Source organism: Cottoperca gobio, chromosome 16 (assembly GCF_900634415.1).
Source record: "Cottoperca gobio chromosome 16, fCotGob3.1, whole genome shotgun sequence".
Lineage (NCBI taxonomy): Eukaryota > Metazoa > Chordata > Actinopteri > Perciformes > Bovichtidae > Cottoperca > Cottoperca gobio.
The window spans coordinates 2,515,096-2,543,078 of NC_041370.1; the positions used below are offsets into that span (position 1 = coordinate 2,515,096).

The window sequence follows — 27,983 nt, forward strand, 5'->3', positions numbered from 1 at the left end:
GAACCGTGTGGTCGGAGCAGTTTCTTGGCAAATAGAATCAGACGTGAAGCAGGCTAATGTTGTGAGCCCGGCTAGTGAGTGCCCAAGCAACAGGTTATTTGTTCCCTTGTTTCTCCGCTCCAGGGTAATCCACTGGCTCACATGTCTATGCTCACGTGCCATCCAGGTGTTAGGCGAACTATGTTTGTGATCAGACAGCGCTTGTGGTGGCCTGCCATGGAGAAAGAGGTGGCAGAGTACGTGGCAGCCTCTCCGGTGTGCGCCCGGAGCAAGACCTCGTCCCGGGCCCAGGTGGGCCTGCTACAGCCGCTGCCTGTGCCCCAACGCCCCTGGTCCCACATTTCTATGGACTTCGTGACTGGACTCCCTCCTTCTAAGGGAAATACCACCATTCTGACGGTGGTTGACCGCTTCTCCAAGATGGCTCACTTCATTCCTCTCGCCAAACTCCCCTCTGCCAAGGGGACGGCAGAGGTCATGATGAACCAAGTGATCCATGGTTTTCCCTGTGATATTGTGTCCGACAGGGGTCCACAGTTTGTCTCCTCATTTTGGAAAGAGTTTTGTCAACTCTTGGGAGCCACCGTCAGCATGTCTTCTGGCTACCATATTCAGTCAAACGGGCGGTCGGAGCGGCTCAACCAAGAGCTGGAGATCACCCTTCGCTGTCTCATTCATAATATATATATGTGTATATATATATATATATATATATGAATATGGTGGATGCATGCACCTTGTGTCCCTATTTAGGTATGCAGATTTGGATGTGTGACCGCCGCCCGCTTGATTGGCTGCGGCGACACCTCCTCCTCCCCACCTTGATGACCAGCTGTGATTGGTGTGCACCTATTCCGGCTCTCCAATCCGAGGCGCACGGGAGAGACAAAAAGGTAAAAAGTAAACTGAAAAGACAAACCAGGATGACACGAGAAGCACGAGGACGCACAAGGAGACATCTGCAAGGGTGACACTTAGATGACGATCTGACAAGGAACACTGGGAAAGACAGGGATATATACACACAGACACTAAACGAGGGGGACGAGACACAGCTGGGGAGATAAGCTAAAACACAAGGGCAAGGTGAACGGACACAGGAGGAAGAAATCAACAATCACAGAGGGAAAACACACAGACAGGAAGTACAACTAGACATGACATAAGGGGGAGTGAACACGTCAAAATAAAACAGGATATACAAAAATCATGATCATGACAAGTTTAAAGCATGTTAATTACAATACTAATGTTAATTAAATTGGATTTTAGATGGAGCGCATTTATGCTACTGGAGAAGAATTCAGTCTCTCTCCAAAATGTTCCCTGGTGCAACGACCTGGTGATGACACCACATCGCCAATCTTTACATCACAGCAGAGTCTATGTTACAGCCCGACACATACCTAAATTGATATTTATCTCAGTCCTAGTTTGACATGTCTGTAGTGCAACTTCTTGTTACTTCTCTGCCGACATACACAGATACAGTCCTAAGAAAAAGAAAGTGACCCTTTTGAATTTCCTACATTTATGCACAATTTATCCATAAAATGTTGTCCGATCTTCATCAAAGTCACTTTAATAGTATAGATCTACTCTTATGTAAATTAATCACACTAAAATAATTATTTCATGAATTGGTATATTTATTTATTAATGATAAAAAAGGTGGAAGCTAAAGACTAAATATATCAGTCAGTGAGGTCGTGATTTATGTCTCAGCAATCATAGAAATATGAGGGAGAAAATGATGCTCATGGAACGGCACCATAGAGAGTTCTCATTTGTGATTCTGTCATGAATTGAAGAGAGACATTCATTAAAGACCTGAAATATCAATATGTGTCATCATCCAACATCTGCCTCCAACAGTCTAACAAAGTAAAGTGTACAAATTCCTCCTGCAAACCTTATGAAGTCTGAAGTGATTTCTGCTTCTCCTACCAGGTGTGCTGTGATCGAAAGCATCCCGGCAGGTGAAACTGTTCATTTCCTGTGTCCTTTGGGGATGGATGGTCGCTATGTTAACATAGTTATCATAGTTAACCATGGAAGACATGAGGACCTGCAACTGGCTGAGGTGGAGGTGTTCGGCTCCGCCTTGGACTAGCTTTGAAATTGACTTAATTTGCAAGAATTTAGCCAATGCTGTTGTATGTACTCAAAGCAAATAAAATAAAACTTTCATCTTGAATTAGAGTGTTCGCATGGTGAATATAATTGTATTATGGGGCTGAGTTTGTCGGTCTGAAGTTAGATAGAAGATAGCGATTGGAAACAGTCAAGATAAACTCTGATCATCTTTGTGTTAATATCAGCCGACAATGTGTGTGAAATGATTTCTGGATCATTTATTGTCATTATGCAACACAAGGTTGTACATCAAAATGCATTTGTACCCTAACGCTATAAGAAAAACATGACGAAACAAAATGGAACAAAACCAGTAGTGCATTCCTGTCGTGCATTTTCACAATTTGCTTCAGAAAACAGACTTACTACTATATATTATATTATTATATGGATGGACACAAAAGGATCAAATCAACAATCACTAAGGGAGGGAAAAAAAGGACAGGAAGTAAAACAAGACATGACACTGTAATATAATTAACTCCTGAATGTATAAATATGCATTTGTTTTACTACAATTTTTAATAGCTAACTACTATATGTATTATGTGTACTACTGAAAATAAGTATTATGTACTGATTGTATTCACTGTTCAGGTCAAGTCAAATAAAATAAGTGTGTTTGATACGTTTTTGAAGATATAAAACGTAAATTTAAATCAACGTTGACATTTGGCTTCACTCGGGACACAAACACCTTCTTGAGTTTGTGAGATGTGAAAGGGAATAGACGTCAGATTTCCATTTTTCAAACATACATCGAAGACAAAAAAAGGTGCTGATGGCAAATACTTTATTTTTGAAAATACAGACAAAATAGACAAATATTATAAAAGACATCTGAAACACGCCTGCGACAGGAACAAACTTTTTATGTCAAAGTATTTCGGGAAGTGTGACGACTTAAAAACGGGCACTTGACCTACAAGATCACTTCTGAAATCAGATGGACAAAATGTCACAGATTAAATGTGCACTGTATGATTTGTTCAACCGCTCGCTCCGGCACATTTAATCCCACTTTCTTTTGTTTCGTTTAAAATTGTTCACTCATTCTTTCATCTCATCCTGAAGCCCAGTCAGTGAAATCTCCGGCACCAGGATGTGTAAAGCCCAAATGATTTCAATGCGTTGCAAGTTCATACACAAAAAATACATTAAAGCTGAGAGAAACTTTTAGAAAAGAAAAACCCATCACGGAGTATTTTATAAGTAGTCACTGATAATTGTGAAGGACGTGGCATCATCTTGGAGGAGGAAACATGAAACTACCAAATATCCGTGTTAAATTCACGCTCTTGCAGGAGGAAGAGGGATCAGGAAGCGTTAATGTTGCCACTCCTACAACATGATTACTCTTAGAGGAATATAGAACATTTTGGCGGATAAATGTATTTGCTTTCTTGCCCAGAGTTGGATGAGAAGATCGATACCCCTCATATCTCTGAGTGATATCACTCTTCTCATCTAACTCTGGGCAAGAAAGCACTTCAGCTGTTTCCTGAAATCCTAAACGGTCATTAATGCACCCTGAAGAAGGAACCGACGACTGCTACCATTTACATAGAACCCACTGCTACACAGAGTTGTGATTGGCTGTTACAGAACTCACAAACCGATAAAAAAACACGTCTTTTATGCGTTACAGAACCCCGAACACGCAGCTTTAATAACAAGACTTCCTTTGGCAGAAAATACAGAAAGAAACAAAAAGAACCTTTTAAAGGCCGTACGTTGTGTTGGGTATTTACAGAAAGGTTGTTACAGGGAACAGTTCGGGGAAGTATACTTGTTTTGCGATAAAAATGTCTTTATGCCAGTTTAGAACTGAATTAAGAATGAAAGCTCGTCTCAGATGTGAACTTTAGTTAAAAACCTTCCATCCGGACACTAAAGCGGAGTGATATGTAGGAAGAATATTTTTAAAAGCTTCCCAATACAAGAACAGATGTTCCCCCTGTGATTCCAAAGACTCGTAAAACACTGTTGGCTTCTGAAGAAAACATCTTAACAACTTGAAGTTTGCACACAAATAAATTATAAACATAGCAGTACAAGTGAAAACTCTTTTCAGAGATCAACACTGTGCAGAACAAGAGAAGAAGTCACATTTTGTTGCAAAGGGTATTACTTCACAGTATGTGGACATCATGGGTCCTGCCAGACAAAATGTACTTCTTAAGCAAATCAAAGTAAAAGTATTCCTTATAGTAAGAAACATTACTGTCGTATGAACAGCATCGCTTTGAAGACAATGTGTTTTAAACTAAAGATTCTATAAAACAGAACCAATGCAAACCAATTAAAAGCTACGACACCTTTTGGCTTTCACTTGGGTACCAATGGGCGTAATGGGAACGTTGCTGGACGACAACGATGCAACAATAAGGATGATTGGCAAAATGTGGGGAACAAGGAGTTCCTTTAAGTCAAAAATACTGAGTACTGTGAGCGCACCAAGAGCGGAGAGACTCATGGCGAAGTGTTTTGGCGCGTCCAACCGCTTGGTGAATCAGAGCACAGCTGACGAGGGGAACTGTGGGGCTTTGAGTAAAAAGCAGCAATGGCAGTGACTGATCAAAACCTGTAAAAGAAAGAAGTGGTGGAAAGAACAAGTGCTGAACTAGTCCGTCCCAATGTGTTATCTGAGTTCTTTGGGGACTTTGAGAACTTTGTAAATGTCGTTGGAAAAGACTGTGGTGAAGTGGGGTCGTGAGCTCCGGGACATGTGGGTGCAGAGGGGAGTTTTACCAACATTCTGGGAATCCTCAACGTCCCAGATCTCTGGCATGCTGCACCCGGGCCTGAGCCAAGTGAAGAGGAAGGAGAGAGAAATGAAGACAAGGTCAATGACAAGTACAAACTGTCTGTCCTGCATTTGAACTAAATTCAAATCTTTGATATTATCCCTGGATAAAAGCAAATACCCAGAATCTAAATATGAAAGAAGATGTTGAGGCACCTGGTTCGCCTGGTGCACCAGGAATCCTCCAGGACGAAGAAGTCCACTCCCAGCTTCATCAGGTTCCCCTTCACTGTTTCTCCAGACATGCGGCTGTACATGGAGTAGACAAGCTTGGTTCTCTCCCTGCGAGGAACACAATACAGCAGTGCAATGCATGAGTTGGAGAACAACTAGTCAAAGAATAAAATAATTAAAAAAAACATTATGACAAAAAGAAACACATGCAAATCATCAACATTACAGATAAACCACTCACACAGTTTTAAGAATGAATGAAGGACAAACTTCTTTATTGTTAATGCAGAACTTTAAACCTGCAGACGTTTGATAACAGCCACTCCTGCCAACCGGGTGGACTGTCCACAGTGCGGGGGGGGGGGGGCAATGTTGCAATGTTGGATTAAAATGCAGCCCACAAAATTAAGGGTGAATATTCTTGTATTTCTTAATATTGCAATGTCAGTTTTTTTCCAATATTGTGCAGCGCTAACTTGTACATTAGCAGGATTGTAGCACAACATGGAAGTCAAAGCAGGGCTCTGTGAATCATGGATGCCCGCCAGAGGCAGTGCTAAACACTGAATATCTTCTGTCTCCCGCATGCGCAGGTCGAATATTTATATCAACAAAGTCACGTGTGACCTCGGATGACCCCCGTCATGTATAAGATCGCGAGGAATCCCGAGTTCCTACCTCATAAAAGGTGGAGCAGAGGGACTCTGCAGAAGACCTGAAGCTTAAGCTTCCCAGTAGCTGAGATGCTGCTGGGAAAAAAGCCGACAGCCGGCCCAGAGACCTCAATCCCTGCCCCGGGGGGCTCTGGGAGGGACCTCAATCCCAACTCCCGTGGCTGCCCTGGTGGGGGTGCCCTACGAAGACCCGAGAACTGCTGTCTGGTCTGCCTAGCCTGGACAGTCCGCTCTAGAGCATGTAGGGCAGCTGAGCCGAACAGCTACCCCGGTTCCACTGAGACAGAACAGAGGGTCCTTCTACAGGCCTCTGACAAAGGTGACTGTGCCAGCCAAACCTGGCGGCGAGTCTGAACCAATGTGGAGTTCTCTTGACATTACGGCAAAAGCTTGTAGTGAAGCATCACTGAGGCTGGTGGAGGAAGCGCAGAGGGCATTCTGCTGCAGGGAAGATGACAGGGCGAGCATGAAGTGAGAGAGGGAGTTGCTGATATGGCCCATGCGTGCCGCTGTATCATAAGCCGTAGAAAGTAGGTAATCAGTGACCCGACATTGGGGTTGAGGACACCTGGCATTTTGCAGGGGAAACTATGAGGGAAGCGATGGTAGGCTCAACAGTTGGCATGTGGTCAAGGCCAAATTTTGCCGCATCCTGCATGTCTGCCAGGGTTCGACCGTCAGGTGGGAGACGGGAGAGAGCCCTGGTGTCCCTCCACCATGCATGTAACTCCCTCAGATATTATCAGAAGGAGGAACAGAGAAGGTGGTGGGTGCTGGAGTGCACCTGAAGAAAGCACTAGCAGGCGTCGATTCCGACTGCCATACATCCAGTTGCAGGCGAGCCAGCGCCATGCGAATGAAAGCCCCCATGGAGCCGTTTTAAAGGAGCAACGAACTGAGGAACAGGAGCCAGGCCCGCTTCTGGAAGCACAGAAGGGCTCCTCTTCGTTGTACTCATTAAATTGAGTGGCTGAAGCTGCCATCGAGACAATCACCAAGACAGTTTGTCAGACTTAGCCTTCTTCTTGGGCGAAGCACCCGCAGTCTCTGCGGCATGACGCTTAGCATGGGTAGGTTGGGCTGGAGTCAACTGCTCAGACAAGGGGACGCCAGCTTCACCCATCTGATCCACCTCAGCCAGCCGAGCAGCCCTCACCGCACGAGACATGATGGGTCTTCAGAGGCCCTCCCTCAGATGCTCGAGGCCAAGGCAAGAGGGGCAAAGGTCATGGCTGTCTTCTGGTTGAAGAGGAGCCATACAGGTGTTACAGTCAGGAGAGCTAAATATGGCAACCACGCAGTAGAAAACAAAACCATACCATTGGTGAGGGCTGCTGCGAGAGCACTTGTTGTAGAGAACCAGGCCAGGGAGCAGTATATGCAGTGAGAGGTGAGAAGAGCGCTTCCTTCACTGATGCAGTCTGTAGGTTAGCGTGAGCTAGAGCACACTGCTAACTTGTAGAAACACCAGGCCAGGGAGCAGTATATGCAGTGAGAGGGGAGGAGAGCGAAGGTCCAAAAAAGGTGGCACCCTGCCTCTGGAGGGCGAGTAACCCGCAGCTCCGACAAACGCGGTTGCGTGGCTACAGCGACAAACTTTAAGTAATAGTGTACTTCATGATTAGCTCAAGCGAATGCTAAGAGAGTATTCGCCTGCGTCTTAGTGAGAAGAAATTAAGGACTGATCTCGTCGATGACACCGGATCTTATACATGACTGGGGTCATCCAAGGTCACATGTGACTTTGTTGATATAAATATTCGACCTGCAGGTATTCAGTGCTAAGCACTGCCTCTGGCGGTAAGTAAGAATGAAATAGAACTCACATAACGTTGTTACAAGCTTGTGATAAAGTTATCGTCATTTGTCCTGGATTTGAAGCTAAACTCATCCATGTTTTATGTATCCTGCTGTATGTTGCATCATATAGCTGTGTCTTTTTATGACCTGTATCAATTAATCTTTCCACAACATTTACATAAAGAGATGTAGATTTTACACAAATTGTACAGAAAAGTGATCTGCTGCTGTGAGCTGCACTGACCTCAGACCAGCGTCTTCGTAGTGCGGGTGGTTGACGATGGGCCGACCTGTAGAAAGCTTCACGCTGGCCATGGTGGGCATGGCCCCAGCAAACACAGAATCTGCATCAATCACAAACAAAACCACAAACAAGACAATGCTGTTGAGTTTCTGCTCTACCAGTTACATGTCTTTTAACCTTTAAATTCACCAGAACTATACTAACTGTGAGAAACAACAAAGATGTCACCCACTTGTCACACGTTGACCTTTACCTCCCTGACCTTTGAAAGGAAACAATACTTTTGTCCAGCGTGCTGTGTTTCAGATACTAAGTGGACCTGACGGGACTCATGCTTGGTAGAACTATAAAGGCTATAAAATGGAACGAGAAGCTCTCTTGGTGCTGTGTATTGTCGCACTTAATCATAAACTTCTGATGTAATCTTTAATAACTTTGTGATTATCCAACTCATTTTACTGATATTTTATTAGTCAGGTTTACATCCAAATGTATCGCTAATTTGAACCGAATTTTGAGAATATCTTTTAAATGGAAATGCAAATTAATGCTTATTTCCATCCACTACCGTTATGCGATTATTAGGTCGTAAACAACATTATACCACTGCAGAAGAAGATGGAGCAACAAGATGGCGGAATATAAAGAGCGCCAGTCGAAACACAAACGGTGAAAAACAACTTAATTTATCAAGTAATTCATACTATTAATATTATAATGAATACTACCTCCCATATCTTAGCATCTTTAAGACTTTTAAAAGATTGATTTAAAAACACATTTTAAAGGGTGACAGACTTTTTAAGATTTATTCTGCATTTCCACTCGGGGGTTATTTTATGCTCAAATTGAAAATTCACTTAAAAACAGGTGGATGGAAATGTACCTACTGTAGCCATGGAAACAGGCGACTTCACTCACCAGGAAGGGTGTTTTCCTGGATCCAGTCGAGCAGCTCCTCCTGCGGCATGTTGCTAAACTCCCCTATGATCCCCCACTGGGCCTGCATGTTGGCCACTCCCTGCACGGCCATGATGGCCATGACTGCAAACACCGCAACCTGGTGTTTAAACCGCTCCCCGATCCAGCCAAACAGCTGACAGACCCGCCAGGGAGAGAGATAGAACATTACTTAAGGACAAACAGATAATCTCCTTAGTAATGAACTTCAGAAGAAACTCAGAAAACAAATACTAAAAGTAAACTTTGCATTTTTATTTTACCTGTTTGGAGCAGATGAGCGAGGCCATGATGCACATGTGGGGCGTGAGGAAGAGCTTCAGACGCATGATGAGGACGGCGAGGACAGCAAACGCCACCAGTTGCAGGCTGTGGTACACCAGCTGCAGAGAGACCAGTTACACACCGTGTAGGCACACTGGCTTGCATTTCTTGGTGCTTTACTGACACTAGCTGTCGATCAGTGGTATAGAGTGAAACCTTTTGCACATGTGTGTTACGAGTGTCTGCATGCTCGTGCGCATACATGAGAAACAAACAAACAAAAGGCCCACGTGTACAAACGTTACCCCTTCATATTGCCCCATAATTCAAGAGGTTCAGAAAAAAAGTGTTGAAGAAGAAATTGACCAAATTAAAGAAGCTGGTGTCCCCTTGAATCAAATATTATTTTTGTTAGGATCTGTACAGTAAGCAATATATGGCACAGATCTGAGAAAGCAGGTTTACAACTGAAAACATTTATTTATATATCGGTTTAAATTCTTAAGATGAACTGTGATCCACTGCTTGCCCAGTTGCTCGGCTATTATTTTCACAGAATGGAGAAATGATGACATCAGAGATGTAATGTGAGGGAACATTTTGGTTTCGACATCACAGAAGGAAATGTTGTGTGTTAAAGCTGCATGCTGAGGTGAAATCCAACTGACTCACAGGAACATTAGCTTGTCAGCTTATTTAAGGTAGTGGAGGAGAAACGTGCTGCAGCGTAGGTTGGGATTATGCTACGTGGTTTGCTTTCAAATTCATTTGAATGAATTGTGTGTTCTAAATAATAGGTCTTCAACATTAGGACATTAGACCTAGACATTAGCCGGAACGCGCTCCTAACTACCTCCCCAAGTAACCCTAGCACCTAACCCTGACGCCCCTTTACTACAACTCGTCGTTCCTTGGCCTGAAAAACGTTGAAGACTGTTCTAAATCGTTGCAAATGCATATTTCCTAAAAAGTGACAGCAACGTGCTGCCCTGCCAGTGAAGTCTATTTAGAGGAAGCTTTAAGTGACCTGCACTCTGTATCATGACATTAGCATGAAGCTTTGATCTTTCTGAACGGCGCTGTGAGGAGTGAGAACACCCTCAGGGCTCTGCAGAGCTCATTGAGCTATACAGAAACATTAAAGCAATTATCTGGGATACTCTGGAAACCTCCGCACACTGCAGCTATTGGATGCACATGTGAACGTTTCCCGCCCTGGGAAAGAGGGATATTACAGAAGATGACATGAAGCAGCTGAGAGAGAGCCGACAAAAGGCAGCGCAGGGAGATTTTATAGCAGTAGGGTAAGCTGCCTTTCATTTGGAAGTAATGAGAAAAGGGATGAAACTCACTTAGGGACATAGTGACTGAGCAGACCTTATTGTACTGGAGGAAGCTAATCAAATAAAACAGATTTAGAAAAATGGAACGCTTCGGCTGCAAAAAAAAGGCGTCCGAGTTCACACTGAGGTGTTATCATGAGAACTGGTGATGTATTTAACAATAACATAAAGGATGTGAAAAGTAGTTTCTCACCTCTCCTCTTGCGGCTATTTCAGACCTGCAACACAGAAGAGACATAAAGTCATAGAGTTATAAAGTCATAGAGTTATAAAGTCAGCTGTCCACCTGGGAGAAAACGTCCCACAGCCTATTCTGGTCATTGTAGGTCAAAGTAAAGAATATGAGAAAAGGTAGCACTTTTGGGTTTTGTTTATTCGCCTATAAATACAATTTATTATCATTCTAAAAACACAAGGATATTCTCTGAAATAAAGTCAGAGGTTGATCCAAAATCGTAGCTCTTGATCGTAAATTTAAGAGTTTATAATGTCAGAGAATATTTGAGTTCTTTTCTTTTGAATGCGTCACTTTAATCTAAGAGAATAAGAGTTTTATTCTCATTTCATTTTGACCTACAATGGATTGAATACGCTATCTTACGAAATAATGTGCGAATGCTTGATTGAGGAAAATGTATTATTCATTAAGATATTATTCACTAAAAGCTTTAATAACACCGCCCCTTTACTACCACTTCCCGTGGTTACACAGGGATAATCTTGACACCATTGCATTCGCAATGCCTGAAAATGGGGGGGGGGCAGGACTTGGTTTCAAGTGTCTACGACCTTTCTTAAAAGTAGTAATTGATAGAGAGACGCTCACCCTGCAGCTTCATCGACATCGTCAGGCTTGACCGACGCTTTCCCTCCGTCCCTCAGGAACCGGACTATATCCTGGAGAGTCTGAAAAGTAATGGTTAGAATAACGTCATGTTTCCAACAAATAGTGCACAGCAGGAGAAGATCTTCTTACAGCTCGCTCGTGTGCTGGATACTATGCTTTGTCAAATCGACTTAAGTATTCTTGGCTTAGCGTGGGCAAGGCGTAATGAGATTAGACTACATAAAGAGCAGTTCCTTAAATATCTTCTTTCTCTGATGCTTCTGTCCCCAAAAATATGTCATGTTTTAGGAATCAGGAATAAATCTCGCTGTTCGTCCTTTCTCAAGGCTTAAATATACACATGTAAATGTCAGCTACGCTTCCCATGCAGAGCGAATAAAACCACTGCAATTTCTCTGAAACTGAAAACCTGGAATAGGAAACCCTCCTCACACAGTTCTCCTCGGGGTAGAATAAATGTATGCATAGCGAACAGAGCAGATCGACTCCCAGCTTTGTCTTCCTGCTGCCGTGAGCCAGCGTCTCACTTCATGTGTGACTGCCTGCTGGATTGTTCTGAAAGGTGAGACGGGAGGCGTCTTACTGCAGGTCTGACACATCTGCACAAGTTCTCCAACTGCAAGCTACACAGAAGACTCTTCACTTCCACAGATTGGGAAACAGGAGAAGACGCGTGATGTATGTAGATGCACGCAGAGATTACTGAATGTGTTGACTTGTGATGACAGTGCAGTGCATGTGACGTGTGGTTCTGGAAAAGCTGAGAAGTGGACCTCCAGTTAATTTGTCCTCTTTATGCTGCCGTACTTTGTGAAGTTAAACTAATGATATCAAAGATTTGCATTTAAATAAACGTTTGTTAAGTCGCTGTTTATCGCTGAGCCTTTGGCGCACTGATGAAAGTATTACAATATTTATATATTTGCAGTATTATGAACTGCTTCAGCTTCACGTTTAAAGTATTTTCCTGTCCAAACATGACTTTGATTTTTGAAGTAATCACAGGAAATGCAATGTAACCGCTATAATTCATCAGGAGCTGGTAGATGAAGAGCTGCAGACGACAGGCTGAACACCTCAAACTTCTCAAAGTAACCAACTACTTTCACTTTGGCGGACTTGTGTGCAGCAACACATCTGATCACAGAATGATGGAAAAAGGCCAATTATTGCCCGACTTCTTTACTTAAACGTATTCTGGGACGTCGGGTTATTTGCTGTCCAAAAGCTACAAGAAAACGTACCTTCCCAGCGATGAGAGCAACCACCAGCATGTTGATGGGCAGCAGCAACGTTCTGAGGTAACGTAAAGGGGTCTGAGGGAGAGACACAGTAAGGTGAGAAATCTAATAATGCAGACTGTACACTGCAGTCACAACACGCAACCAGCTGTGTAGCACAGAACTAAATAACAGTTTTTCCTGTTCTACTCAGGACAGACCTGGCTGCACTGAGACCAGCTGGGAGAAAACAGCAGGCTTTCTGACGATGATGATGAAAATAAATGGTTTTCACACAAACCCCCCCTCATCCTCGTGAGCTGAAGTGTTCGCTGATAAACGTCAACTCTGATCGAGGGCAAAAACTGACTTTACCTCCAACTCTAGGAAGTCAAATTCTGCAGCACACGTGTACATCAGAGTGTGGAAGTCTTGGTAGCTCGTGAACTTTGACTTGATCAGTCCACTGATGTGAGCCTGGAAAGACACACAAAAAAAGACAGAATCCAGACATGTTTTCTATACATTTCTTTAAAAATCCTCCAATTCCTGACTTAAATGTTTAAATTTGCACATTTTAAGCATTTTCTGATGTTTGCGTTAAACATGACACGACATTTAATGAGGCGGTTGGAATAGCTAATACAGAGTGTGGAGTAGTATGCATCGTCAACACGTTATATGAACTGATACACAAGAATTATTTTTGTGCGGTGTCGTAGGGCAATTGTAGGTAAAAAACCAGGGGAGGGGAGGGGGGTTATATTCAGAGATGAAAGTGGTACATTTATGAGAAAGAAACTTGAATATTCTCTGAGATTATAAAGAGAAAGGAATTCTGATTTCTTTCTCAAAGAATCAAAAATTAGACGTGAATATTTTCTATGAACATTTGTAGCCGTTACTTGGATGTTAAGTAAATTGTCAAATTAGTAATTATCATTATAAGGAACACAATCTACTGTAAACACGATTCAAACTGAATATTTCCACGTGCAAGTTTCTGTAGCTTACATCATCTGAGGCACAGAGGACTGTGGACAGCAGGAATTTGAGCAGAACTGTGGAGCCAACCCACGCCAAACCCTGCATGACCTGAGGAGGGAGAGGAGATGCACACTGACAGGCTGACATGTGTACACACACACACACACACACTCTGGACAGGAACCTGTAATTAAAGCCTGGGAGGCTGTTGTCTGGACAGCCAGGTCCGATATTTGACTTCTTTAAGCTTTAGTGTTCATTTAAGTGAGAAACAAACTAACTGCTGCAAAGTAAAGGCTGCATAATGAATAGATGTGTATTTGTAATATGCTCGTTTACAATAAGAGTACATATACAACACTGAATTTAAACATTTAAATATGAAATGTGCTTTTTAGTCACATAATGAAGCGGCTAAATGATGTGTGACCCTCCAAACACAAGCAGAAGTCATCGGCACATACCCAGAGGACGATGCCAGGTTTGAAGACTTGAGCAAATCGATCCCTCAATGCAATGATTGCCTGAAATAATTCACCAAAACAGAAAACCACAAAATAATTCATCTATAACCACCCAAAATGATAAAACACAAACATATTTTCACAACAATAGTTTTGCATTTTCAAGTCCATTCACTTGAACAAATGTATTACCAGCTGGAGGCATTAATCGCACGTGTCCTGACCGACGCAATACATCGGAGAAGATTCAACGATACATGAATGGTACTGGAGGATCCAACTCACCCAGATGGAGATGAGCGAGGAGGCGTAGAAGGATGTGAGCAGCATGGAGTTACCAAACATCAGGACAAAGCAGACGGCGAGAGTGATCTGCAGGTTCAACAGGTAGGAGGCGTCATTCACCAGCTTGATGTGCATGTCTGTGAGCTCAGACGTACAACAGGAAGCACAACTACTCCATTACACAGAACATCTCTGGGATAGATCGTGTTAAGTGTTGATGATGAATCTTTCTGTGTGAAAGTGTTGTGGAAAAACACTCCAGAGATTCAAACCAGTGCATTAATCTTTAAATAAACAGCCACTAGCTAAATATAATCCTATTTAATGAACTGTTGATGCTTAATCCCACATGAAGCGTAGAATAATGCATTATGTAGACAGAGCATTTATAACCCAGGGGGTGCGAGGAAAGATTGTAGAGAAGCTCAACTAACTTGTAAAAACAGAAATTACATCGAGCCAGCTTCATTTTGATCATTTATTAGGGCTGCAATAAACTATTATTTTCATTATTATATATAATATATATTACATTTGTCTATCTATTATCAAAATGATTGCAGAGTAACTTTCTGCTGATCAACAAATTGATTAATCATCTCTCAGTATTGTTTCAGATCTATATACTTTACTGCGCTGTATATTGAAGGACGACAATAAAGCTTCTCTAATCTTAATTACAGATTAGTTGATAGTGAAAGTAATTGTTAGTTGCAGTCCTACACGTTTGTATTCCCTGTAACAAGTGACACTGCTCAGGCTCATTAACAACGCTGTAGGTCATAGAGGACACACATGCATGGTTGTGTGTCTGTATTTCTTTTCTTACACACAAACACAAACACACAAAGTCATCGTTGCCAAAGTCTCTAAATTATGCAGAGGCATATGCCTTCCTTTGACACAAATCTCCAGCATCTTACCACAAAGAGCCTTCTCCTTATCTGTGGAGCACACAGGGCCAGGCTAACAGCTTGGCATGCTGAAAGGATTAGGGGCAAAGAATGTGGAGGAGAGGGACGAACGGCCAGAACAACACAAACACACCCCCCCAGAACACAATCATCTTTACACATCATCACAGATGTACTTTTGTCCTTGGCAGGGTGAAGCAAGTTGCCTCCTCTCCTCCCTCTTTAATACTAAAAAGGCAGTCTTGCACGCACAGGGGCATCGTTAATGCTAAAGAAAGTCACCCCCGTCTCGGCTGGTGTTGTCCTCGCGGCTCATGAAATTCTCCCGGCCGAGGAGCTGAGCGAGATAAGGAGAACCGAGGCAGAGCACATTACAGCTCAGGGGACAGCAGCTGGAAAGGCCTTCACTTATGTTGGGCACAACACATAATCCTCCCACACAGTGAACCCTAATGTACATAGTGATCCATCAAACTACCGGAAACCTCCACCTCCACATTCTTTTGAGGTCCTTTCTCAATTTGGAGGTGGTTCGGGCATCTAGTAAGGATGCCCGAACCACCTCAACTGGCTCCTTTCAACGCAAAGGAGCAGCGGCTCTACTCCGAGTCTCTCCTGATGGCTGAGCTCCTCACCCTATCTCTAAGGGAGACGCCACCCGTCTGAGAAAACACATTCCGGCCGCTTGTACCCGTGATCTAGTTGTTTCGGTCATGACCCAGCCTTCGTAAAGTTAGGAAAGAGAAACACTTTTCACACGGATGGATTTGTGTCAGACTTTGGAAAGCTTGTGTACGGTACCATATGAGTGACCAGGATGGATTGCATCTTGGCGGCACCGAGGTAACCCAGGATGTACGAAGCAAACAGAGAAGCCACCTGAAGAAACAAAAAGACAACTTTGACAATAGTCCAGGAAAAGTTATCAGCATAAACTAATTATTAATGATGAATTATTATGATTAACTCAGTCTTTCTTTTTTATGAACATTTTGTTAAAAAAAGCTAAACGGCAATAAATATGTATTGAAGCAGAACATTTTGTAAGATAAACTCTGTGTGTTTTGGAAATGGTGACATCGAGCTTTTTTAAATGTGGACTTTGCTCGACACATTTTGGACTTATTGGAAATGTTTTGTTTTACTGTTTGAGGTCAAGTTTATTTGTGGAGGCCCAGGCTGCACGTCTGTGCGTGTGATACAGCCGGGGCAGTTTCTCACATTCACACCTTACTAGACGCATATTTTCAGTTTTTAACTTCCACACATCACCCCACCTTGGTTTCTTAAAAAGGGACCTAAAAGTTAATGTCGATGCATATAAATAACGTATGATGCAATTCTGATAGAAGCTGGACAAAATATGCTCAAACTTACTGAATTGAAACTGATCAAAAAAGCGGGACTGCACTTTATGTGTATCTTTTTATATTGCCATTGAATCGCATTAAACTCTAAATATAAACTAAAAAGGAGAGCGGAGGAAAGGATAGAGGAGGAAAGGAGAGAGGAGTAAAGGAGAGCGGAGGAAAAGGAGAGCGGAGGAAAGGAGAGCGGAGGAAAAGGAGCGGAGGAAAGGAGAGCGGAGGAAAGGAGAGCGGAGGAAAGGAGAGCGGAGCAGAGGAGAGCGGAGTAGAGGAGAGCGGAGTAGAGGAGAGAGGAGTAAAGGAGAGCGGAGGAAAGGAGAGAGGAGGAAAGGAGAGCGGAGGAAAGGAGAGCGGAGTAAAGGAGAGCGGAGGAAAGGAGAGCGGAGTAAAGGAGAGCGGAGGAAAGGAGGGGAGAAACAGCAGTAGAGTGTATTTTGTTTCATTATTCTCACTCCTTCCACACATGTACAGTCTTCAGTATGCACGCAGTGGACGAGGTGAACAGGCTTATTTAGCAGTTTACAAGTATGAAACACAGAAATCATAGTTAAATAACTCGTCTTGTGTTATAAACCCGGTACATAAAGCTGCAGCCTGAACGGATCCCAGATGCTCGCTGCAGTGAGCGTTTGTTCTGGAGTTGTGGTTCAAACTGCGGCTCTTCTGTCTGCTGCCTACACTCTTTAACCTGCTCGTCTGCATCTCTGGAACAATCTGTACTTCCCCTTGCGTTTGTGTCCAGGTCACTAATGGAGACAACAATCTTTGAAATTGGTAGCTGACAACATTACGGAAATACTCAGCCGTGAATCTTCAGATAACGCTAAGCTACTCTTTCTGTAGTCCAAAACAACAAACTCAGACAGCACCGGCACTTCTCTCTCCAACTCTCACTGTCGTTGCACCGTCGTCTTCTCGCAAGATCTCAGAACGAGACTTTAGCAAGACTTGGTTTGACACAATAATAAACAGCCCCAATCAAGTGAAAGGTTGTTTTTTATCTGTGCAGGGTGCTTTCCATAAAGTTGGCACTTATTATATTATTATCTTTTAGTGGACGTCACAAGATAATGTGGAATTGCACAATATGATTATATTGCAGAGAGTTTTGCAGTTGCAGTGCTCTTGCTCAATACTAGACCAATTCAAAAAGAGACACAAAAACATGGGAAAAAGGGTTCACGTTGACAAAAACTGACGTTTCCCTTTAAATGAAGACGTAAAAGTCATTTTAGTTTCACTACCTCCTTCCCTTTTCTTTCAATCTCTCCTACCGCTTTGATTATTTCCCATTCTAGCCAACTTCTGCAATCCTGCATCTTCCTTGCCAGAGTCCTCTGTTCTCTCCAAGTCTCTATGTTCTCCCTAATCTCTCTGCCCCTTCTGCTTTCTTCCCACATTCTCTCTCTCTCTCAATGTCTCTCTTGCTCTCTCTGTTTACCTGAGTGAGCAGCACAAACTGGGCGAACTGCCAAGGCAGCATAAAGCACAAATTGGAGATGCCCAGAGCGACCATGGCCGTCCTGCTCGGGCTCCGTGTCCTGCGGAGAAAAGAGAGAAAAAGAATAAATATAGTGGTGAGAGAGTGTGGGTGTAGAGGAGATAAGAGAAGATGCATTAAGAGAGCTGAGAAAAAACACACACACACACACACACACACACACACACACACACACACACACACACACACACACACACACACACACACACACACACACACACACACACACACACACACACACACACACACACACACACACACACACACACACACACACACACACACACACACACACACACACACACACACACACACAAGCACACGCATTCAATTTCACTCTTGTGAGTGTACTACAAAGCCCCGGTTATGTAGCGAGGCAGCCTCAGAAATATGACACGGAGTTCATTCTCCTTTTAAAGCCGGTGGTGGAAGAAGTCACAGTTTACTGGCTGCACTCACAGAACACAGGGTGGCGTCCGCCGGTTGATGTGCAATGAGAAGATTACTAGTCTTTGTGACAAGTACATTAGCTCACCGCGCTGCCTGCTCGAGCGCACCATTTAGCAGACAACAGAAGCAAGCTCCGCTTCACCCCAGTAATTACAACACAGCGCAAATTGTCGCCTGTCTCATATTAACGTGACAAGGGAACAGCTGTTAGATCATGTTTCACGTACTCAACAGTTCAAATGCAAAGAAAAGCAGAGGTTGTCTCCATCTTTTTTTGTTATTCTCCCAACAAAGATTTCAGGCACCGGGATAGAATTAGATTAGGGGGGGGTGAACACCAAACTAATCCGCTGCACAATGTTCCACAATTGAAAATTAGAGAGCTGCATGGTTTCTGAGATGATCACATGGGGGAGTGTGTACTGTATGTGCACCTTCTGGTACACTGTGAAATAGCCACTAAGTTACACACGGTGAGATTTGTGTGTAAAGATTACAGAAGAACTTCTCCTCCGACATTATTTTTGGCGTTCTTATGTTGCAATATGGAGCATTCACAGGGTCAAAAAGACTTAAGATAATCTGGACATCTGTGATTTTAAGACAGGAAGGCCGGTGGCGAGTTTACCGCAGGATGTAGGTGAGAAGGAGCATCTGCAGGACTAAGAAGGGGTAGGCAAAGCTCTCCCTCAGGGGCGGAGTCCACATCACACGAGTGCTCTGATGACATCCAAGAGGCACACACAGAAACGCACACAGAAACACACACAGACATGCAAATTAAAAAGAAAATCAAGACATCGCAGTGGCTGGAAAAACAAAGAGGGATTTAGTGATTCAAAAGCATTTTCTTCCTCTGCGGCTTTTACATAACTACAGTTTTTAAATCCTGTATTTATACAGGCATGACTGCATTTAATCTCAGACATCTGCAGGTGACGGGTCGTCTGTGTTCTTCATCCATGCGGACACGTGTTGTAATGTAAATCTGTCAGGCACTTTAAGATCGGCAGTTTCAGCCGGCACTGACTGTGACTTATGCCAGACTAACATGTTGGCTTTCGCTAAATTCCAGGAGAAACATGATGACAGGATGAAGTTACTTTTGGCTGTGATCTGGTGTCTGTACTCGACCCACAGATCACTGCTTCACTCTCACGCTACTGTACAACCACAGTGGACCTTTTCTTCTTCCTACTCCCACGAGACGTCTCTAATGAAACGACTTAACAGATCACATTCTCCCAGTTTATTTAAATAGTTATTATAATACTATAGTTTAACCTCGTAAACTTAATAGATTTGAACCAGGACCTTCAGTATTTAGATCAAGTAGCTTGTGAATAATGAGTGCCACATGTACAGTCCACAGCTGCTATTTTAATGTGCCAGATGCAGATTACATATCGTTTTATCTGATCTAGTTTTTAAGCTATAAGAATGGGACTTCAGTATCAAAAGGACTTGGATCAGTACCAAAATAAATTGTTAGGTACTTCTCAAGTGTTCTGTTCCCTGTTCTGTAAAAGGGGAACCAGTATTTATACATACATACGGAAAGGAAAGACTGGAACGAGGAGAGCCTGGTGTTTGAGAGTAGGGCAGCAACTAACTATTATTTTCATTATCAATTAATCTGCCGGTTAGTTTCTAGACTAATTGATTTATTGTTTTATCTATAGAATGTCAGACGAGAGTGAAACACGTTGATACGAGTCTTGTTTTGTCTAAAATGCAAAGATATTCAGTTTAATATGATATAAAACAAAGTAAAGCAGGAATCCTACAGAATTATAGGACGAAGCATCAAAGCCTTTAGCTCTCCTGGCTCACTGACACGTATAGAAAGGGCAGCGCACTCACCTCGCCGTGATTGAAGAAAAAGCACACGGTGGTAACAACGCCGCCCAGTCGACTGCCACTAGACAGGAGAAACGGAGAGAGAGGCAGAGAGCACACGACGGGTTCAGAAGGTCATCCTCATGTCTCACATCCATATTTAACAGGAGACAAACCAGCAAACTGTGCAAGTGTGACTGCTGAGCGATGACATGGACAGAAACGATCCCTCCGCTCGTATCTGACGCCGGTCGGAGCGTGACGGGGGAAGAGCCGGGGCGGGAGCGGAGTTACCTGAGGTACGCTCCGTAGATGAAGAACAGGCTCATCATCGCGCCGTTCAGCAGGAACACGAAGGTCACGTAGAAATACGCCGGGTCTCCCATCCCTAACAGCACACACACACACACACAAGATGCTTTAGGTTAAAGGTTACTAATGGAGCGAATTGATGAATGAATTAGTCAACCATCCTTTTTATAGTTGAGTAATAAGTCATTTATTAACCAGAAATGCCAAACATCGTCTGGTTCTGGACGGTAACACTGGCACATGTTGTGAAGGAGCAACAAAATGTGGCATTACTACTTTACAAGTTTCACTAAATTCTAAATATTTTACAGACTAAAATGAATTAAAACCATAAACGACAGAGAACGCAACAACTACTCAAACCAACACAGGAGAGGAAATGTTCCCTGAACACACCTAAGCCTTTGGTCTCCAGCAACTGTAAGTTAGGTCAATGCACAGAAGTAGCCCTATGAAGCAGGTAACGCCTCTGCAGAGCTGGTTCACGGCGCTCTGCTCTCCCTGTGAGGAGGCCACACCCCCGTCACCTGCTTCAGGACTTTTTATTCAAGCCACGTTTTCCATTTATTTTTGGATGACTACATGAAAAAGTAAGTACGAGTTGTAACATTTGATTGTATTTATATGCATTACATATGATAATCCCTATCATATACTTTTTGTGCAAATATGATAAAGCAGGTATTCTATAAGCTATCCAAGTCATAAACAAAAATATAGTCCGAGTGAAATGTTTTACAAAACTGGACATTACTATTTCACAAATCCATGTTGTGTCATATACACGACACAGCATCATTTCTGCAAATGTTTCAGTGAGACGGAGACTTCAGGGAATTAGCAATGACAAGCACTGTAGTATAAATTAAACTTATCACAAGTTAGTTTTATTAAGCATGTTGTTGTGTTTTAGCAGTATACTGAGAGCAGCAGAAACACTATAGTATCCCTTTGCAGGGGAAAGTTTATAAAGATCACATATGTTTTAGATTTTAATAACACAAAAGAGGAACGAATATTATTACGAGAATATGCGGCATATTTGAGATGTATGGAACTTACAACACTTCCCTCCGACTTGCTGAAGTGTTAACCTAATTAAGACACGAGACGTAACATTATATTACACCGAATAATAATATGTCGTCTTTTTGATACAGAAAATAAGGTTCCTTCATTAAAATAACGGAGTTTGTTCTAATAGCGGCTCAGCATAGAAATTAAGTCAAATGTGTTATTCTAGGTCTTACGATAATAATGTGTTGACCGACAGTTACAGTAAGTGTTCCCACTTTACTGACCGTTAGCTCTTATGCAAGGCGGTTTGTGTAAACACTGCGGCTGTTTCCGCAGTGTTTACACAAACCTCCACCCCCGGGCATCGACCCGGGGGTGGGGGGGGACACACACACAGACTGCAGCTCCACTAAACACAGCTGACAACAGCTTGTTTATTTTTACAGCAGATTTTCGATTAGCTGAGAGTCAATCATTTGCAGACATTACTTAAGTTCAGGTTCTCAGAGGATTTGCCGTTTATCTTTATCTTACGATAGTAAAGTCATTTATTATAGAAACTATTCAACAGTTTGCAAAAGCTCTTTTTCTGAGCCGTGCTTGTGACTTCCTCGAGTCTCTAAGAAGTCCAAGAAAGATGCAGCAAACAACCGCCCAAAATAAAAGCACAAATTGTTGTACGTATCAAACCAACACGATATAACGTGTTAGTTAGGGAGCTTTGAGCAGCTGGAGGCCACATTGTGCAAGCTGTCCCCCCCCCCCGTTGAGCACGTTTGTTAAACTATTTAATTAAAGTTTTGATTGAAAGTATAACATAGGAATCAATGTTGCTTGATTCCTTTGTTGAATTCAGTCTGTGATATTTATACATTTTCTGCCAACTCCCCTTGAGGCTGTTTTGACTTAAGAAAAATCATTAAAGTCTGTCAATAAATTAGTCAGTCAGTCAATTCAGCGAGACACTGTGTGTGAGTCAGCACGAGTATTTTAAATGTTAGTGTAGCTCCAGGTCGTAAGAGGAAAGCTATGTGGCTGTAATGCAGTAATCATTCAACCTGCTGTGTGTGTGTGTGTGTATGTGTGTGTGTGTGTGTGTGTGTGTGTGTGTGTGTGTGTGTGTGTGTGTGTGTGTGTGTGTGTGTGTGTGTGTGTGTGTGTGTGTGTGTGTGTGTGTGTGTGTGTGTGTGTGTGTGTGTGTGTGTGTTTGCAGATCAGACTGCAGCTCCGAGGCAACGGTCTGTACCTTCACAGCTGTCCACAGGAGTGAGTCCCTCTCCTCTGTTGATGGACCAGCACATCTTAGTGGGAGTCCCAAAGTATCCCATTACACCCGTGTACATCCGGTACCAGCTGGCCAGGACCACCTGGGGAGCAGAGGCGGATGAGAGTTTGGAAGCCCGTTTAAACAACAAGCCTCTCTGTCACACAGGATTCAAACTTTTCCAAGAAGTGTTAGATTGTTACCCTGAGCAGAAAAGGTTGATCTTTGCTGCACTGATCAATGAGTAAATAGTGCGACTGTTTAATACAATTGAACTAGAGGAAAGAGCTTAACGGGTGTGTGAAGCAAGATTTAAACTAAATTCTGATGTCAGTTTATACAGTAGAGATGATATCGGCAGATAAAGGCTTTAAAATGAAATATCGGCGTTGGCCTGAAATGAACCCGCACAATTATGTTTCAGTTTAAAGTCTGATAAAAAAAGACACTGAAATGGGTAAAGCTGCCATACACCCCCAACTCATATGAATATCCAGAATGAGCATTACCTCTGGATACAGATTGAATCTCTGCAGTGTGTTAATAACCAGGGGGTACTCTGTCAGACGATCGTTCATGACCATGTGGAGGCCCTCCAGGAAAGAGGGAGCTTCAATAATGGTCTTGTAGTAGGAATAATACAGACCCTGGAACCAAAAGAAGATACAGCACACACTTTATTAAACTTATACAGCAAAACTGAGAATGAGATTAGAAATAGAAATGTCAAGGCAGAGTGACAGAGTAAGAAGACCAAAAAGACAAACAATGAAAAAAGCAGACGCTCAGAGAGAGAGAGAGCGAGAGAGCAGAGTGACACAGAGAGGAAGAGACAGCAGACAGACGCTAAAAATATCTCCACAACTGAGACGGAAGATACGAGCGAGTTATACGTCTCAGCAGATGGCAACGGTTCACAGCCCATCGGTAGCACACAGCAGGGGTGAGGGAAGAAAAATATCCTGTTTGCATATGATGAAATTGTCACCTTCACTGTCATCTCTCAGAAGGACGCGGAGCCTGCGCTGCATGTTGAATATCAGCGACTTTTATAGCCATAGTGAGGCATAAACATATGTTATATGTCATTAAACAACACACATTTGCTGATTGTACCCTTGTGTAGAGACCAAGACAGAAAGTGGCAGAAAACGGTAGAGAAGTTTAACGTTGTTTATAATACTGTGGGAGGAGATGATGATTGTATCTGACTGTGCAGATGCTATGGAGTCAGAACGGTCACATTACTGCCTTGAATATTCTATTTATAAGTCTGGAAAACTGACAGATTCTCGACTGCTTTTACTTGCGAATGCCTGGCAGACGAGCAGGTCATAGTTCACCTTCGTTCAACTTGGCTTGGATATCAAATAGAAACACTGTGTTTGGAAATGTCAATGTCATTAGTCCGGTGCGGTGTAATCGCCTTGTTTTGTGAGATAGCACAATGCCAGATTACAAACTGCAGCATCGCTCGCAGGCGCTCCGCTCTGCTCTAGATAAATTGTATAACCCACATTAGAAAGACATCACATCTTTGTCAAGGCTGACAGCAGAGCAATTTTGTTGAACAGAAGGCTTATGTGACAGTACCGTTATGGAGGATAGGGCTGAAACTCACATTCATTTTTACCACTTCTTTCTGCCCATTATTTATTTGCATAATCGCTTAATCCTTTGGTCAATAAAATTTCAAAAAATATTGAAAGACACCCGTCATAATTCCCTTATACCTAAGGAGCTGTCTTTTGTCGAACAGTCCAAATATTTTTAAAAACTTCAATCAAATTATGCACAGAAAAGCAAATGACTTAGAAATTGTATTACATTTCTGTCAGTTGACGAATAGATGAAGGTTTCAGTTCTAATGATACACTGTGATCTACTGCTCTTATAGATTACATGAATCTTGTGTCATGGATCATCACAAGCTATCATTTGTTGATAAAGTGGACATTGCTCATGCTCCGACACACAATGATTAAACTCATATCACAGTTGCTGCCTCAGAGAGCGCAGAAGATGTCTTTACTGGTCCTAAATAGTATTAATACGGTTCATATATTCTATTTTCTATAAGCAAGTTTCCCAGTGTAAGGCGAGGGTCAAATTGGTAGCAAATCACAGAATTTACAGGTGAAACAATTGGAGGTATAAAACAAAAACATTGATCTGCAACTATTCTGATAATCTATTAATCATTTGAGTCATTTGTCGGGCAACAAACATTTCCTGGTTCCAGCTTCTCAAATATCAAAATGTACTTCTTCTCTTTGTTTTATATGATTGCAAATTGAATATTTCGGGGTTTTGACTGTACGTTGGACAACACAAGACATTTGAAGACGTCAACAAGCGCTCTGGGAAAGAATATATATTTTTGTTTTTGCAGATTTTACAGACAAAGCAATTAGTCGATAAATCTAAAAGTTATTTTAAGACTAAGTGATACTGAAAACAATTGTTAGTTGCAGCCCTGAAGTGCCAGGATCTTCCTTTGACAATAAACCTATACGTTTATCCCCTGCATTTGCATGGATCAGGAAAGTGCTGCATCAGCTTCAAAACAATGTTATTAGTGCATCTCTAATTTTAAATTAACAAAACAATATTAATCTATTTACCATTTCTGTCCGGAAAGCCATTTCCTTCTCCAGGTTTGACAAGTGTGAAAAGTGCCTGTCATTCTCAAACAGCTGTGAGAGATGATGCCTGATCATAAGGAGGAGAAATATAATAATAATAATGTGTAAGATAAGAGCTGCATCCACAAGTAAACACAGCAGTAATGTGTGAGTAATAACATGCTGAGAGAGCAACTTACCAGTGGAGATACCCAGTCAGAGCAGCTGTGGACAGAGAGGATCAACTTTAACTGTTGCTAAAATAAAATGCTACTTCATGGTCCAGAAAGAAGCCACCAACACCGAAACCAGAACTACAGGGCTGACGACTTGGACAACAGTATGGGCGGCTACAGCGGTGCATTTAGTAGATAAATCATAAAAACAATAGCTTGAACTTTGCCAGAAAACCTGTTAACACGTGTGGAACTATTTATGTCACATAAGCAGAGAGGAACACGGACTACTTTGTATGATTTTAATTAATAGCAACATTAGGTAGCTAACGCTGGTGAGCTAGCGTTAAGGTGAGCTAACGTTAGCCAACTAATCATCGGCGGAGATAACTTAATTTAGCGGATCCGCTAATGCTACTGGTGTACAAAACGTTAGCAGCCGTTAGCTAGGGGGTCTATCGAGAAGCTAACAGGCTAACTTACCGAGGAGAAGAGTGATTCCCAGCTTCGCGACTGCAGAAGGAGTTAGCCCGAGCTTGTGTCTGATGCCCGCGAGCCCGTTTGGATGAGAGCCGTTGAAAGCTTTGCCCTCCCTGCCTGCTCGCCTAACGTTACTTTTGGCAGGGGGCGAAACAAGCGGGCTCCTGTCGCGGTCAGTCTGGGTCGTTGGACTCTTCCCGGTCTGTTTTCTGTTTTTAGCCACCATGATTTCCCAGGGAAGAGCCGAGGTTCAGGCAGCGAGAGTCCGTTGAGAAAAAAAACCCGAGGGGTGTGAGCTAAGCAGCCCCACAGTTGCTCGTATCTGGTCCACGGATCTGCCCCTTTACTACCTGACTGATGCTTTCACTGGTTCTTCTTCACACACGCGCGCAAATCTGATGAAGCTCCGCCCCCTACTGGCCGCGTGCCGCCACTGCAAGGAGCTTCTGGTGGTAACCGTGACAACGTCCAGCAGCGGGTACCATACAGTTTACCATACTGCTAAAACACACACACACACACACACACACACACACACACACACACACACACACACACACACACACACACACACACACACACACACACACACAGGACAAAGTGCTTTTAAATCTTTTTTTATTTACACTTTTAAATGTTATGCTGGATGAAACTTTATTATTATTCTGTTAGGTTTAATATTTATATTTATATGAATAATTTGAATCCATTTTTATTTATTGTAAAGCCAGTTTCTTTTTGATTATCATTATATATTTGTTTTACTATAAACCAATATAAAGTAGCACAACACTAAATGAAATGGGGAAAGAAAAGCTGTAGTGAAAAGTGGGACTATATAAAACACTAAATACGCTGTACATGTATATGTTTATTTCAGTTTCTAAATGTATCGCTACTGTCAACCTAATTCTTTGAATTACTGAAGCGATCCTTTTCATTTTCATTTGTCTCTTGTTGTCTTATTCTTTTCTTTTTGTCAAATTTTTTTTTTATTTGTATTTTATTTGCCTGGAATAAAAAATATATATAAATAAAAGTTGTAAACGTAACATGGTCGCTATATTGTAGGATTCCAGTATTTCTTTGGACTTCTTTTTATTGAAACAGCATTTATACCTTCATGCAGTGGTGGACAGTAACAGCACATTTACTCAAGTACTGTACTTTTTAAATTTAAAATTAAAAATCTTTCCATTTTATGCTACTTTATAATTCTACTCATCTACATTTATAAGGCAAATAATGTAGTTTTAGATTCTAGTTAGATACGACGTTGCAGATTTAGATTATTAATACAAAATATAAATCAACTGATGATTTATTATGTATTATTGTTGGAAAACACAGCTACAACATTAAAGTGATATAAATGAGTGTATCACTAATTATAACTCAGTGATGTAATGTGTGTGCTTTCTGCGTAACGAGTACTTTTACTTTTGGTACTTTAAGTTTATTTTGATGCTAATGCTTTTGTACTTTTACTTGAGTATGATTTTAACTGCAGGAGTTTTACTTGTAACAGAGTATTTTACTACTTTTACTTAAGTTAAATATCTGAATACTTCTTCCACCATTGCTTTCATTAATTAAGATAAATTCTAATAATTTAAAAGGTTTTTTTCGGCGCCTGGTAAATAATTTCAGAGGATTAGAAAAGTCAAATTTATTTAAAATTTGTAAAACGATGATCTTATAATTTTGATTTAACGCTCAAAAGAGCAAAACTTTACTTAAATCCTAATTAACGAAAGTCTTTAATTTGTAAGTCAATCTTTTGACTAAATATCTCATCATTTTGATTTACTAAATTATAACCATGATACTAATTA

General features: G+C 42.1%; 1 protein-coding gene across 2 annotated transcripts; it reads right to left on the reverse strand.

Moving 5' to 3' along the window:
* Positions 1–2,912: 2,912 nt before the first annotated feature.
* dpy19l1l (dpy-19-like 1, like (H. sapiens)) lies at positions 2,913–26,539 on the reverse strand. Of its 2 annotated transcripts, XM_029452025.1 has the most exons (22): positions 26,152–26,521; positions 25,693–25,717; positions 25,493–25,580; positions 23,378–23,515; positions 22,851–22,971; positions 20,570–20,663; positions 20,300–20,357; positions 19,065–19,156; positions 17,927–18,026; positions 15,920–15,997; positions 14,205–14,291; positions 13,920–13,979; positions 13,483–13,563; positions 12,844–12,945; positions 12,493–12,564; positions 11,228–11,307; positions 10,595–10,619; positions 9,058–9,177; positions 8,756–8,930; positions 7,835–7,934; positions 5,099–5,224; positions 2,913–4,940 (listed from the first exon to the last, which is right to left on the reverse strand). In XM_029452025.1, exons 1-22 carry the CDS (start codon positions 26,372–26,374, stop codon positions 4,778–4,780), a joined length of 2,208 nt encoding a protein of 735 aa, XP_029307885.1. In that variant the 5' UTR covers positions 26,375–26,521; the 3' UTR covers positions 2,913–4,777. The 2 variants fall into 2 exon arrangements, with proteins under 2 accessions (XP_029307885.1, XP_029307886.1); XM_029452026.1 differs by lacking the exons at positions 2,913–4,940; positions 5,099–5,224 and having other exon boundaries at positions 8,725–8,930; positions 26,152–26,539.
* Positions 26,540–27,983: the final 1,444 nt, after the last annotated feature.

Excerpts from the sequence above, each read along its gene's own strand:
- dpy19l1l (XM_029452025.1), bottom strand. The coding sequence starts at position 26,374 with ATGGTGGCTAAAAACAGAAAACAGACCGGGAAGAGTCCAACGACCCAG. Across the intron at positions 23,516-25,492 it reads TGGCTTTCCGGACAGAAATG|GGTCTGTATTATTCCTACTA; the intron begins GTAAATAGATTA and ends TTTTGGTTCCAG. Across the intron at positions 20,358-20,569 it reads ATCTACGGAGCGTACCTCAG|TGGCAGTCGACTGGGCGGCG; the intron begins GTAACTCCGCTC and ends TCTCCTGTCTAG.